Here is a 12,091-nt window from a genome sequence, read left to right as displayed (position 1 = left end):
AGTTGCAGAATATTATCTAAAGATCGCTAAGCACACAAATACCCAGGAAAATAACCATACTACGGTATCAGATACACCTGACATGTATGTATTACGAATGCATTCATGGCATTTATCTTCTAACTCCCTGAAGGGAGCGCAGTAGTGGTTCAGAGAACTTGGCTTCTAGCAATTCATCACCAACCCATTTCTTAAGAGAAAGCATCCAGAAGACACAGTGGGGGCACGGAACGAACCAAAGGAAAAGGTGGCAAAGTCGGGTGCGAAAGCATCTGATAGACAAGTTTTGGGAAAACTCATTTCCGATTCCACAGATGCTCAAGAAGTAGGATGAGAGGTTTAAAGGACTCGATACGGTTTCTTGTATGGAAAGGGAGAGGAACTTTAAGAAAAGAGAAAGCTAGCTTATTTTCTTCAAACACTTAAACTCTGGCAGTTACAAATCAGTGATCACCCAATGGCCTGTCCCGAAACAGTCGGCCTACCTTCGGAAACCAAGGACTGACTGCAGCAGTGGTTGCGAGCGAAGTAGGAAATGCAACTGCCGGCGGGCCCCCCCGCGTCCCAAGCGCGTCCGCTTCCCCCCGGGAGAGGTCAGCGACCCAAACGGGAAGTGGAGGGGCATCGGCAGCGCAAGGCGGGAGGGAGAGGCTCTTCCATCTCTCACCTGCTTTTACACGGCCGTTACCACCCAAAGGACGGAATTCCCAGATGCACGCCCAGGGTTTCCATTTCCGACTCCTTCCCTACACACTAGGAAGCCGCCCGCCCCACCTAAGGCGCTGGGGGCCCTCAAATCTGCTCACCTCCACCAGCCACGACCCCCTTTCCAAAAATCAGGCCCAACGACCAAAGTCTACCCCGGCGGTGACTCCAGCACGGGCCGCCTGGTCTCCGACGCGGGCCCCCGGGTGTCCAGGGGGTGCGCCAGCTCACCACGCGGGAGGATGGGGGCGCGGCCAGGAGAGGGGGACTGACAGGGGGGTCCGGGGTCCGCCCCCCGCCCCGGGGCCCGCACACCGCCTGCCGTCCCTCCCTGCACCCCCCCCCCCCCTCGCGGCTCGCAGCTCACCGTCAGGCCGGTGCCCAGCACGATCACATCGTATTCTTCATTCATGGCGGAGAAAGGAGAGGATGCAGGAAAGAAGAAAATGCAAGGGCTCTGCAGCCACCCTAAAAACGGCGGGAAAGTACTCAGGCCGTTTGCGAGCCCAAGGGAAAAGGGAAGATCGGAGGAGAGGTAAAATGGAGCTGAGGAGGAGGCGAGGCCAGCCGCCACCTCAGACGGGAAGAGAAAAGCTAGGCCGGGAGGGGCGGGCACGGGGGTGGGGCTGGGGGGAAGGAGGGCGCGGCAGGCGGCCACCGAGCCGCCGCAGCTGAGGCGGGGCCTGCAGAGAGGTCGCGAGAGCCGCCAGTCACGCACTTTCCGCCTTCTCATTGGCTAAGTCCCCATCACTCGCCCAAACCTTCTTCCTTTCTCGCCACTCGCGAGAGGAGGGCGGGACGTCACATCTCTGCTTCCGGTTCCCCGCCCGTGTTGTGCCACGGTGGTCTGGGAGGAGGCGCGCGGGTGGTGGATGGAGTTGGGCTGGAGTAGCTCGACCAAGGCTGCTTTTGGCAGCCACGTTCGTTATTCCCACTTCTTGAGCAGGAGCTCGCTAGGTCCAAGGCCTCTGAACTCGACCGCTGCCCTTGGACTTTGAGCTGAGGTGCACTGTCCGGTGTGTTCAGGGCCACGTGGGTGAGGAAAACCGGCCGCGGCCGCCTCTTGAAGACTGGCAGCTTCGTCTACTCTGCCGCTTAGCGCCTGCTCCTTCCCTCAGGGAAGCTGGAGTTGGGAAGAACTCAGACATTGCGCGTCTTAGTTCGCGTACCGTGTCATACTTGTTTGGTTTTGTTAAATATATTTGGCCTAAGTTGATGTCTATGCTTGAGGTGTATCCCACCTTGATGTGCGAGCAGGTTATAAACTAGTTTAAGTTATTCTGGTAACCACGCAACTGAACCTCAGCCAATCCCAGGTTTATAGCTGCCAAAGTGTGCCCATATAAGGCAAATGCTGAATTGCACTATTCAGGTAATTTTGTACATTTCCTGACTTTCTAGTTTTAAGTATAGCTCAGGGAGCATTCTAAACTGTCTTTGGCTTGAAGTGCTGCCTGGTTCCAAATTCTATTTCCTGTTTAAACATTATTAAACTTAATTCATCTTGTTTTTTCTTTAACGGATTGGCAGAATCCAAAGCAAAACTTCAGTGGCCCCAGGAGCATCAAAATACTTTGAGAGGTGTACCCACCACTACCCTTTGGGCTTAGTGATCTCTGGAAGCAATTTGTGGTCCTGGGTAAGTTTTTCTGTTGGATCCCAAGTTTCATTCATTTTGTGTTCTGAGCTCTCTTGAGTTTATTTGAGCAAACTTTTTCCACTTTTCTCTCTCTCTTTTTATGTTTGTTGCCTACTTTACTGAACTGAATTCAGTTAAGAGCCATAGATGTCCAACTTGGTTAGACAAAATCTGAAACTATGTTCAGGCTGTCCATTGAAATGGACAGTTAACTGGATTAGATACAGTTAAGAGTCTTGGACAGGTATTTTTAAATTTTTTTAGCGGGGATGAAATTCTTAATAACTACCTCTTCACAATTCAAGAAGTCTAGGACTCCAGAAGGCTTATTTAATCAAAATTATTAGCCCAAATTATGTACATTTTTTGGGAAATGGTTAACCTAACTGAACAGCTTACAAAAGCAGTAGCAACAAGGGAAAAGTTTTCATTTGAGAAGAACTATTTTCAAGACATACTTGAAAAACAGATCAAAACCCCTGCAAAGGAAGGGCCAGGAGTGGTGGTACATGCCTGTAATGCCAGCTACTATGGAGGCAGAGGTAGGAGAATTACAGCTTGAGGCTAGCTGGTTATCCTGAGACCCTATCTAAAAAACAAACTAAAAAAGCAAAAGGGCTGGGGCATAGGTCAAGTGGTTACATTTGCCTAGAAGTGCAAAGTCCTAAGTTCAAATCCCACTCCCACCAAAAAAAAAGAAGAAACCTTGCCGAAACAATAAGGTATATTTTTTAGACACATGTAAAAGAACGAATCAAAAATTGTAACTTTAAAAAATTTGGATGAAGCAAATGGAAAACTTAAACAACAAAGTAAGGATATGATGAAAGACAATTGAACTAACCCTGACTGTTCCTTCTCTGTATCTTTACCTGAATACTCTGATTCTACTAACTTTTGCCCAGTTACCTTTCCTCCTTGAGATCAACCAAAAAGAGGAAGACAAGCATGCCTTATAAAGTAGGACCTTGGACCTGCCAGGTCTGCCATGACTACTGCGTGCTCTGAGACAAAGCTTTAGAGCCATCTTAAGAGAATTTCCAAGTTGAAAAGATAATCCTCAAAAACCTGCTGAGGACTTAAGGATCCACATAGGCACTTACAATCTAAGACTCCCTTGACCTTGACTTCTCTGCCAAGTTACACATACGATATTGGGACCTTGTAGCTCTCAAAAATGTATGGCAGGAGCAGAATGGAAGGAACCTAAACAGGATGTTAATTACCTTTCTAAATCTTCTTCAAGGAAGGGATCAAGAGAAGTTAGGGAAATTGCTAAAAGACTTTTAAAATCAACATGTAAAGTTTTTATGCAAAAGATTGGTCCATTATACAATCTTGCAGGCAAAAGGAGGATGAGCCAGTTTCAGATTTCAAAGCACACTCAGAAACACTGTGAGGCATTGTGGGCTCAAGATACATTAAAGAATATTTTCTGAAGGAACCAGAATGTCAGGAAAAAAGAAAACAAACAGGCAGCCATGAACCCTGTCAAGAGAGTAGAAGACTATCACTCCCACAACTTCAACCTTCCTGTTAATTTCCTGCAGTCACTACAGGGACTAGAGAATAAGAGACCTGAAATTGGTCCTATGGAAGATACCAAAAAGGACAGCAAAGCACCAGGTGGTGCATGCCAGTAATACCAGTACTCAGGAGACAGAGGCAGGAGAATCTTGTGTTGCAGGCCAACCTGAGCTACTTAGTAAAACCCTATCTCAAAAAAAAAAAAAAACAGGAAAGCAGGGGGCTTAATGGTTCCAGTAATGGCATGGGAAACTCAAGTAACTCCTGTACTTGTCTTTTTGTGCTTTTTAATCAATAGACTACATGATACCTCAACAGCTGCAGGCATAAAAAGGTGATCAGCCTGCATCATTATTTTTGAAACTTGGATACCATAGTTCTCTTCCACCCCCAGAAACTGCAGAGTGTAGGTTCATGTCTGACCCCAGTTGAAGTTGCATCTGTTTATAAGTTTGGATATAATGTGCTACTTGAGGTTTCAGTTGGTACATGTGTAAGAATAAGGAATGCAAAACAAGTCCAGAAGAGATACAAGGCATTAATAACATCAGATGGAAGACCAGATCTTAATGATTTTGCCACTTTGTAATTGCTAGGTGACCCATCCTGTTATAAGTTTGCTTGACAAGCAATCATGAATTAGACAACTTTATATGGAATATTAAACACAAGCTTCCAATGACCTAAGAAAGATTTGATTGAACAGGTACAGATAGTCTCTGGTTAAGCCCCAAAAAACTACATATGTAACACCATATAACATTATCTCAAACAATGCATGGATTAGTGCAATTTTACTTCATTCTGTTGCCAGCGAAATTTCTATTTTCCTGGAGACCTAAGAAAATGTCAAAAAGAAAGTAGATTCTATGTTTGAATGGAGCAATTGGCATTTTGTAGCTCCAGAGTTATCCCTGCAAATGCTCCCCAACCTCTCTACTGCAACAAACATTGAAATGAAAAGCATGCGCCATACCATAGTCCTTTTGCCTTCCTGAGAGGATACCAGGAGCAAGTAACAATAGCTGTGCTTGCATTTGCTTCTGATTGTAGCATTCACACAGCTGATCAACATCCAAATGGTCCAAATGATTAAAAAATATTGGTGGAATAACTTGTAAAATTGCTAAAATGGTTTATAATGTTTGGTTTACCAAATCCATAATCATGGGATTATGATTAATTAAAACTTATGGTGGCACATTTCTACCACCTGGAGGATCCTTTGAACATTTACAGATAGACTTCAGTTGCCACCCTAAATAGGTTTTTAGTATATGTTTGTAATAGTTTGTATGTTTTCTTGTTGGATAGAAACTTTCCCATGTAGGAAAACTAATGGTTTGACATTAAGTAAGAAAATACTGGAAAATGTTTTCTTTTATGGTATATCCCTGGAAAAATGTCAGGGGTAATTTAAGAAGTATTATGAACACAGTAGCACTACCCCCTACCATTGTATCACCTCAGTCTTCAGGAGATGTCAAAAGGACATATAATATTTTAACATTGAAGTTGGAGCCAGGAATAGTGGTGCATGACTGTAATACCAGCACTTAGGAGGCTGAGGCAGGAAGATCGCAAGTTACATCCTGAGTGGACTCTAGCAAGTTTGATTCTACCCTAAGCTATGTCACAAGATGCTGTCTCTAAATAATAATAAATTTGAATTTGGTAAAATTAATTATATCTTGACCAAAGGTATTATCATCTTCCACTGGGAAGCAGTTTGGTCTCTGATGCAGTAGTTTTGGAAGGTACATGCCCTTCTAATAGAACCTTGTGCTTCTACTCTCCTGAATTCTAATGTGATAAGCACTGTAAAGCTTTAATCCATTGCGTCAGTATATTTTCATCAGGTAAGGTAAGCTATTCATGACCATCCAGGGCTCTCACAATGTACAGTCTGAATACTTTGTCTTCTGGAAATGATGTCAGAGAAAGCTGTCCCTTGAAGCTTGTTGGAAAGAAACCTACCAAATTCTGAACCATTTACACTGCAGCACATTTTCAGGGCCTGGAACTTCGTGTCCATATCTCACAGCTAAAAGGATCCCTCCAGACACCAAGAACTAGGCACCTGTTGAAGACTTTAAAGCTAACCAGGGAGATTCTTCCCCAGAAGCAGATGGAATCATAAAATGTGTGTAATTTTCCCAAGATAGCATAATAAAGCTGTCACCATCAGCAATTTTTCTCCTACTTCCTGCCATTCTAAACCATTCCCTTTCCATCCAGGGAAAATTCCATTAGTACATTAGTCTTTGGATGGCTTTAGCAAACTCCAGTGGTATAACAAGAAACCAGAGTGCTTGTTGGGTCTGTGGACTAAAGCCAAAACACCATGCAACTATTCCATTAATGTCAGTGCATCTTCATGTTCCTAATGAGAAAAACCCAAGAATCTGAAAAGAAGAGTGGAAAGTTATCCTTGAGATTTTAAACATTAGTTTTTTTGTTTTGTTTTGTTGCTTCCCTAGGCTTGCTAGAAGTAGTACTTGACCTTCCTCATCAATAGACTAATTGCTATTGGGTGTAGAAAACCTGTCCAGATGATGCCTACACAAAGTATATTGTGCTACCAAGCATTGGTTACTTAAGAACTGTTAACTACCTAAATAGATGTGAGTGATTGCTTACATAATGTCACTGGATTAAAACTATAAATTGGGAACAGTTTTATAGCCAATTAGACTTCTCAAAGATTCAGACAGACCATTTTCCAACAAATGGACGAGAAGATTCATGCACAACAAAAACACTAAACAGAGCATCATGCAGCTCATGATGTCTTAGTCCAAGTATGTATTCCTGAATGAAACTGAATGCTGCACCTTCCCCTAATTTTAATACTACAGAGAGCTTAATTAGAAAGGTAGCTGATACTGCCTTTTCTTTAGACATGTCCACACCAAACACATTAAGGGATTTCAGGGAAAGTCATACAGTACTTTTGTGGGAATGACTAACAGTTGGTTTACAGGCATCCTGAATGGTGAATGGCAAGCTGGGCTGTTGAAAGGTTCCTAATCTTTACATTTCTATAGTAGACTATGACTGGTGTTATCAGACTAACCACAAAATTGAATACCTCTTTTGATCAGACTACTCTGCAACATTCTATGGTCCTTGATTTCTGTCATACTCCAAAAGACTGACCAGCAGGACTCAGACACTGTTGAATTTTGAAATATCCGGTTTGTTTTGATTCATGGAAACTCCTGTTAAAGGGCATTAGTTTCTTGGTACTGTATTGTGCTTGCTTAAAATTTTAAATGCCCATATACAGCTATCCTTTTTATATCAATGTCATTGTGGTTGGGATAACAAAAGCAAGACAGTCATTTACTCATATGGTAAATGTTACAAATACTGAAATCAGGCAGATTCTTTATGATGTTTGCAGAATGGTGTCACTGCCTATGACCATGGTTTTGGTCAATGAGGAAGAGAGGAAGACCCAAAAGGGGTGGGGAGGGCTAAATTGAAATAAATTTAGTCTAAATCTGACTTATACTTGAGCAATAAAATTTGACCCAAAGTGGCCTCCATATATGGTTTATAATCTTAGATTAGTGTACAAGTAGGTTGTTACTTTTAACCTAAAAATATTCCCTGGTAACCAAGGAACTGAGTTTCAGCCAGTCTCAAGCTGAAGGCTACCAAATTATGTGTCAAACTACAAATTGAACCAATCAGGTAATCTTTATACATAATTTCCTGGTTTTCTGCTATAAATACAGCTCAGCATGTCATGGGTGGGGATATTCTGAGCCATCTTTGGTGTGGAGTACCACCCTATTTCTTGCTCAAATAAACTGCTAAATTAAAGTCATCTCAGCTTTTTTTTTTTTTCCTTTAGCAGTGCTTTGCTAAGTGGGCACCCTTAGGAATTTTTTTTCTGGGGGGGTAAGTCTCTTTTTATAAAGTTATCTTTAGCATAAATAAACTGAAAGGCCAGATTTGATCAAGCAGATCTGTACCTACTAAGGGTTAAAACTTAAACCAGCTATAAAAATAGCATCTGACCTCTATATGCAAAGGTCTAAGCATAGAAAAAAAAAATCTTCCCTGTTAGCCTCTCACCCCTTTCCTCCTATACCCATTTTTCTAGAATTGTTACAGTAATCTCCAACTTTGGTGTGAGACACATGTAAGCAGGTATTACCAACCCAAAGAGGCAGACCTTGAGGAGGCTTGGATAAGAGATTTTCTTAGTCATTGGCAGTTGAAAAACTGGTGTTTTCAGCATATGGTAGAGCTGTCTACTCAGCAGATAATGAAGACTGGTGTTTCCTTCAAGATTTACCCTGAAATATAGTTGAATAAGAGATACTCAAAATGAATCTTGGTACAACTTCTTTCCTCAAACTTAATTCAGATTGACACTGGATGCTATGTAGCTCAGGCCAGCCTGGAACTCACTATGTAACGCAGGCTAACCTTGAACTCTAGATCCTCCTGCCTCAGCCTCCCAAGTGCTGGGGTTAAAAACACATACCACCATTCTTCACCCCATAAAGAGGGTTTAAGGAGGTATGTTATGGCAGACAATGGGCCTCTTTAGGGAAGAGAAAGAAACATAGCAGTTTAAACCTACATACAACTTTTTTTTTCATTTCTCCCCCGTTTCCCCCGCCCCCTACATACAACTTTAAATTGACTTGTATACTTTTATAGCCCAATGATTTTTTTTATAAGACAAAAATCAAGTGCAAAAACTTTATGAAACTGCTGAATCTGATTACATAACAGTAGGTATAACTAACTTTTCTGTTGGCAAAATAGATGATGCCTGAAGAAGTTCCCACTATTTTCTTTACGTAATTAGTCATGATACCTATATCTTTGAACTGACATGAAATACCCATTTTTAAAAACTAGCAATAAGAGTAAAGAGCCTTCTCCCACAGTTTACCATCAGCCTCTACATGTTGAAGAAGTTTTTAAGCCTGTCAGCTGAATTATACCATGTTTTGCGTGAAGGGTTCAATGTTCAGACAGAGCAACTGAAAAACTAAGACACTCAGGTAAAGGAATTGAATTCCTTATAAAAAATGAAGTTTCATTTTTTGGCATTTTATGGCCATACGGAAGGACAAAAATAAAATAATAAAAAATCTGGACTAATCTTCAACAGAGTCCAGCCAAAACTCTATACCTGTCCTAGAATCTTCCATTTCTATCTACTCCACTTGTCAAGTAACTTGGTAGACAACACTTTATGGAGAAGTGGCTTGAAAACCACAGATTGGTTCAGTGGATCACAGGACCACAGATGTTCATAGTTCCTACTAAAGCGAAACCTTAGGTTTAGGGGAAGTAGGTTTCTTGGTGAAGAAAAGAGCACCATTAGTCTTGAAAATATTTCAAATCTTTACACAAAGTGGGAGTATATTTGGGTGCTTGAAAACAATTGTTTACTGATCTGTTTCTACTAAGTTTCTATCTGCACTTTACAGAGAGAAGGGAAGAATCTAAGAAAAGAGTGAACTTTAATCCAGGCCACTTTTCTTTCCCCTGGACCACTTCCACAGTTTTTCCACAGACTTTCCCCCCTGTCTTTTTACCCTATCTTAAAATGTGAATTAGATAATGTCCATGCTTCTCCATATCTTTTGCATTTAGAATAAAATGTAACCCCCCTAATACAGCCTACAAGGGATTGCTTCATCTAGCCTCTGTCTTCAGCTTTGTCTTATACTTGTCCTTTGCTTCTTGGTCATTAAAGTCCAAGCACATTTTTCAGTTCCTAGAATCTGATCGACCTTTAGCCACCCTATGGCCTTTGTACTCCTGTTGGTCCCTTAATTATCAACCTCTCCTTCCCCCCGCTGCACTTAGCTAGCTCTTTCCACTTCCCTTCAGTCATTACTCTCTGTCAGCACCCTGCTTGTGTCTTTCACTGCCTTATCAGATTGTTAATTATTTTCTTCACTTATTCTGTGCCTGTCAATTAGAATGGGAAACTCCATGAACACACCAATACTATCTGTCTTGTCCAGAATAATGTGCCTAAAACCCAGAACAGGTGCTGAGCACCTGGTAGATGATGATCAAATATTTGATGATTGAATAGAAGACCCAGAAGTTGAGCCCTAGATGAACAAGGACTAAATATGATGGAACTAGTACCAGTTCCCCTGGATACATTTGAAAAGTAGAGCTTCTAAGAAAAGAGACTAAAATTACTATTGTAAAAAGTCTTAGAGATAGTTTCAATATATTCTCAAATTCTCTGCTAATGCTGTAAATAAAACTAAAATAGACTATTTAGAAAAAATTCTAATATAGTTCCAAAAATACATGTTTCCTAGCATGTTGCATCATTTACCCATGCCCATCCCCCCATAAGCTGTTCATCTGCTCCCAGTCTTTGTTTCAGCAGTAGCTAGTTGATCATCTGCCCAGAGCAGCATTCTAAAAATCATTCTTGATTCTACCTTTTTTCATGTCTATTATAATTTTCCATTACTGCCCAAATTTAGTGGTTTAAAAATAAACAAAATATATTCTTTTTTAGCGTTCTGTGGGTTAAATGGGTCACCTGGGTGAGAGTTGCTCAGGTCTATCATGCAGTTTTAGTTGGTGGCTGGGGCTGAAGTCTGAAGAGTCAACTGGATTGGACATCCAAGATAGTGTGCTCACAGGGCTGAGAGTTGACACTGTCTGTGTGCCAGGAGCTCAATTATGACTGTCAACTAGAGCAGCTATGTATGTATAGTCTTTCCATTTGGCTTGGACTTCTCAAAGTATGGTGATTGTATTCCAAGAAACAAGAAATAGAAGCTCCCCATCTCTTCAGACCATATTCTGTTTGTCAGTGCATTTATAGAGCACACCCAAATTCAGAAAAAGGAGCCATCAAAGGGACCTCTCAATGGGAGAGTAACAATGAATTTGTAGCCATTTTAAAGTTGCCTCAGTAGTCCATTAAGGTCTCATGATTCCATCTCATAAAAATCCTTCCAGTACCTTCCAGTCTTTTCAACTTCACTGCCACTACTCTAGTATAGACCACCAAATTCTGTTCTAGATTGCTACAATATCTTCCAAGTTGGACATCTGACTTTTATTTCAGGGGGCTCAAATCTGTTAATAGCTCAAGTAATCCTTATTAAAATTCAAAGTTATCAAAGACTTTCATGGGTCTCCATTACTCTTAGATAAAGTCCAAATGCCTGATCATTTCCTACCATGAGCTTGAACATCCGTCCCTGAATTACCTATTCAACAAAATCTCTCACCACAACCCTCCTCCACACTTCATCCTACTTTCTCATTCAGTTGCTGTATTAGTGTCCAGTCAGAATTGAAGTTACTCTTAAGTATCTTAAACAGAGGCAATATAACATAGGAAGTTGATTTCAAAACTATTGAAAATAGCTGGATGGGTAAAAAAATGAGGTTACCCAGACACTCAGAACTGCATAAAACTATGCTGAAGCAACACCATTTTTATGATGTTACCCAATGCTTGGCAATGAAGCTACCCAATGACTGTTGTGCTGCTCAGGCTGATGGCACTTGAAGGCATCACCATCTCTACTGCCACTGCCAGAGCCACTCTGCCACTGAGGGTGATAAAATGACACTGCCACAGCTGCTAGTGAAACCCAGGAGTCCCCACTCACTGGCAGTTGCCACTGCCACCACCAGTAAAGATACTATCAAAGCAGGAGAACATGGCTCCTCCCTTCTTCTGGCCCCAGTCTTCCACCAGTGCTTCCCAATGGCAGAACCTGGCAAGGAGCCAGTTGGCAAAGGCATCTGGAAAATGTGACTTGCTGGTGTTCAGCCCTCTGCAGTGCAGAGACAAGCAGGAGTGGAACTGAGACCCAACAGACAAACTGCTGGCACAGCTACACCAAACATTTTTGTGTTCCAGGAACTCACCAGGCTGTTTCCTTCTGGACATTGTTTTCTCTCTGGCCGGAACTTTCACACAAACATACACACACATACCGCCATCTTCCTACTTGGTTTTGCTTTCTCCTACTAGCTTGAAGTCTCAATGTAGATGTCACATCTTGCAAGGATCTTTCCTTAATTCCCCTATTTGGACAAAATTCCACTATTCTGGGCTTTCATATACTCTCTATTACCCTTACCTTAGTGTTTATCACCCTGGGTTATAATTGTGTTTACTGAAAAGAAAAAAAAACACCAGTAATGGCAGTATGTTATGCATTAATAGCAACAGCAGCTTTTCTAGGCTCT

General features: G+C 41.8%; 1 protein-coding gene and 1 long non-coding RNA gene across 2 annotated transcripts in view; one reads left to right on the top strand and one right to left on the bottom strand.

The window, feature by feature from the left end:
• Gdi2 (GDP dissociation inhibitor 2) overlaps window positions 1-1,132 on the bottom strand; it is a 29,563-nt gene extending 28,431 nt beyond the window's left edge. The window contains exon 1 of the mRNA XM_020178188.2: window positions 1,073-1,132. Within this exon, the coding sequence (XP_020033777.1) occupies window positions 1,073-1,117 (45 nt within the window). The 5' untranslated portion in view covers window positions 1,118-1,132. The remainder of the gene's footprint in view (window positions 1-1,072) is intronic.
• Window positions 1,133-1,368: 236 nt separating this feature from the next.
• LOC141417546 (uncharacterized) overlaps window positions 1,369-12,091 on the top strand; it is a 54,986-nt gene continuing 44,263 nt past the window's right edge. Inside the window, exon 1 of the long non-coding RNA XR_012442186.1 lies at window positions 1,369-2,344. This is a non-coding gene — a long non-coding RNA (uncharacterized lncRNA). The remainder of the gene's footprint in view (window positions 2,345-12,091) is intronic.

The sequence above is a fragment of the Castor canadensis genome, chromosome 15 (genome assembly GCF_047511655.1).
Source record: "Castor canadensis chromosome 15, mCasCan1.hap1v2, whole genome shotgun sequence".
Taxonomy (NCBI): domain Eukaryota; kingdom Metazoa; phylum Chordata; class Mammalia; order Rodentia; family Castoridae; genus Castor; species Castor canadensis.
Note: the sequence above shows the minus strand (reverse complement) of the source record. Positions and strands in the feature narration are given on the sequence as shown.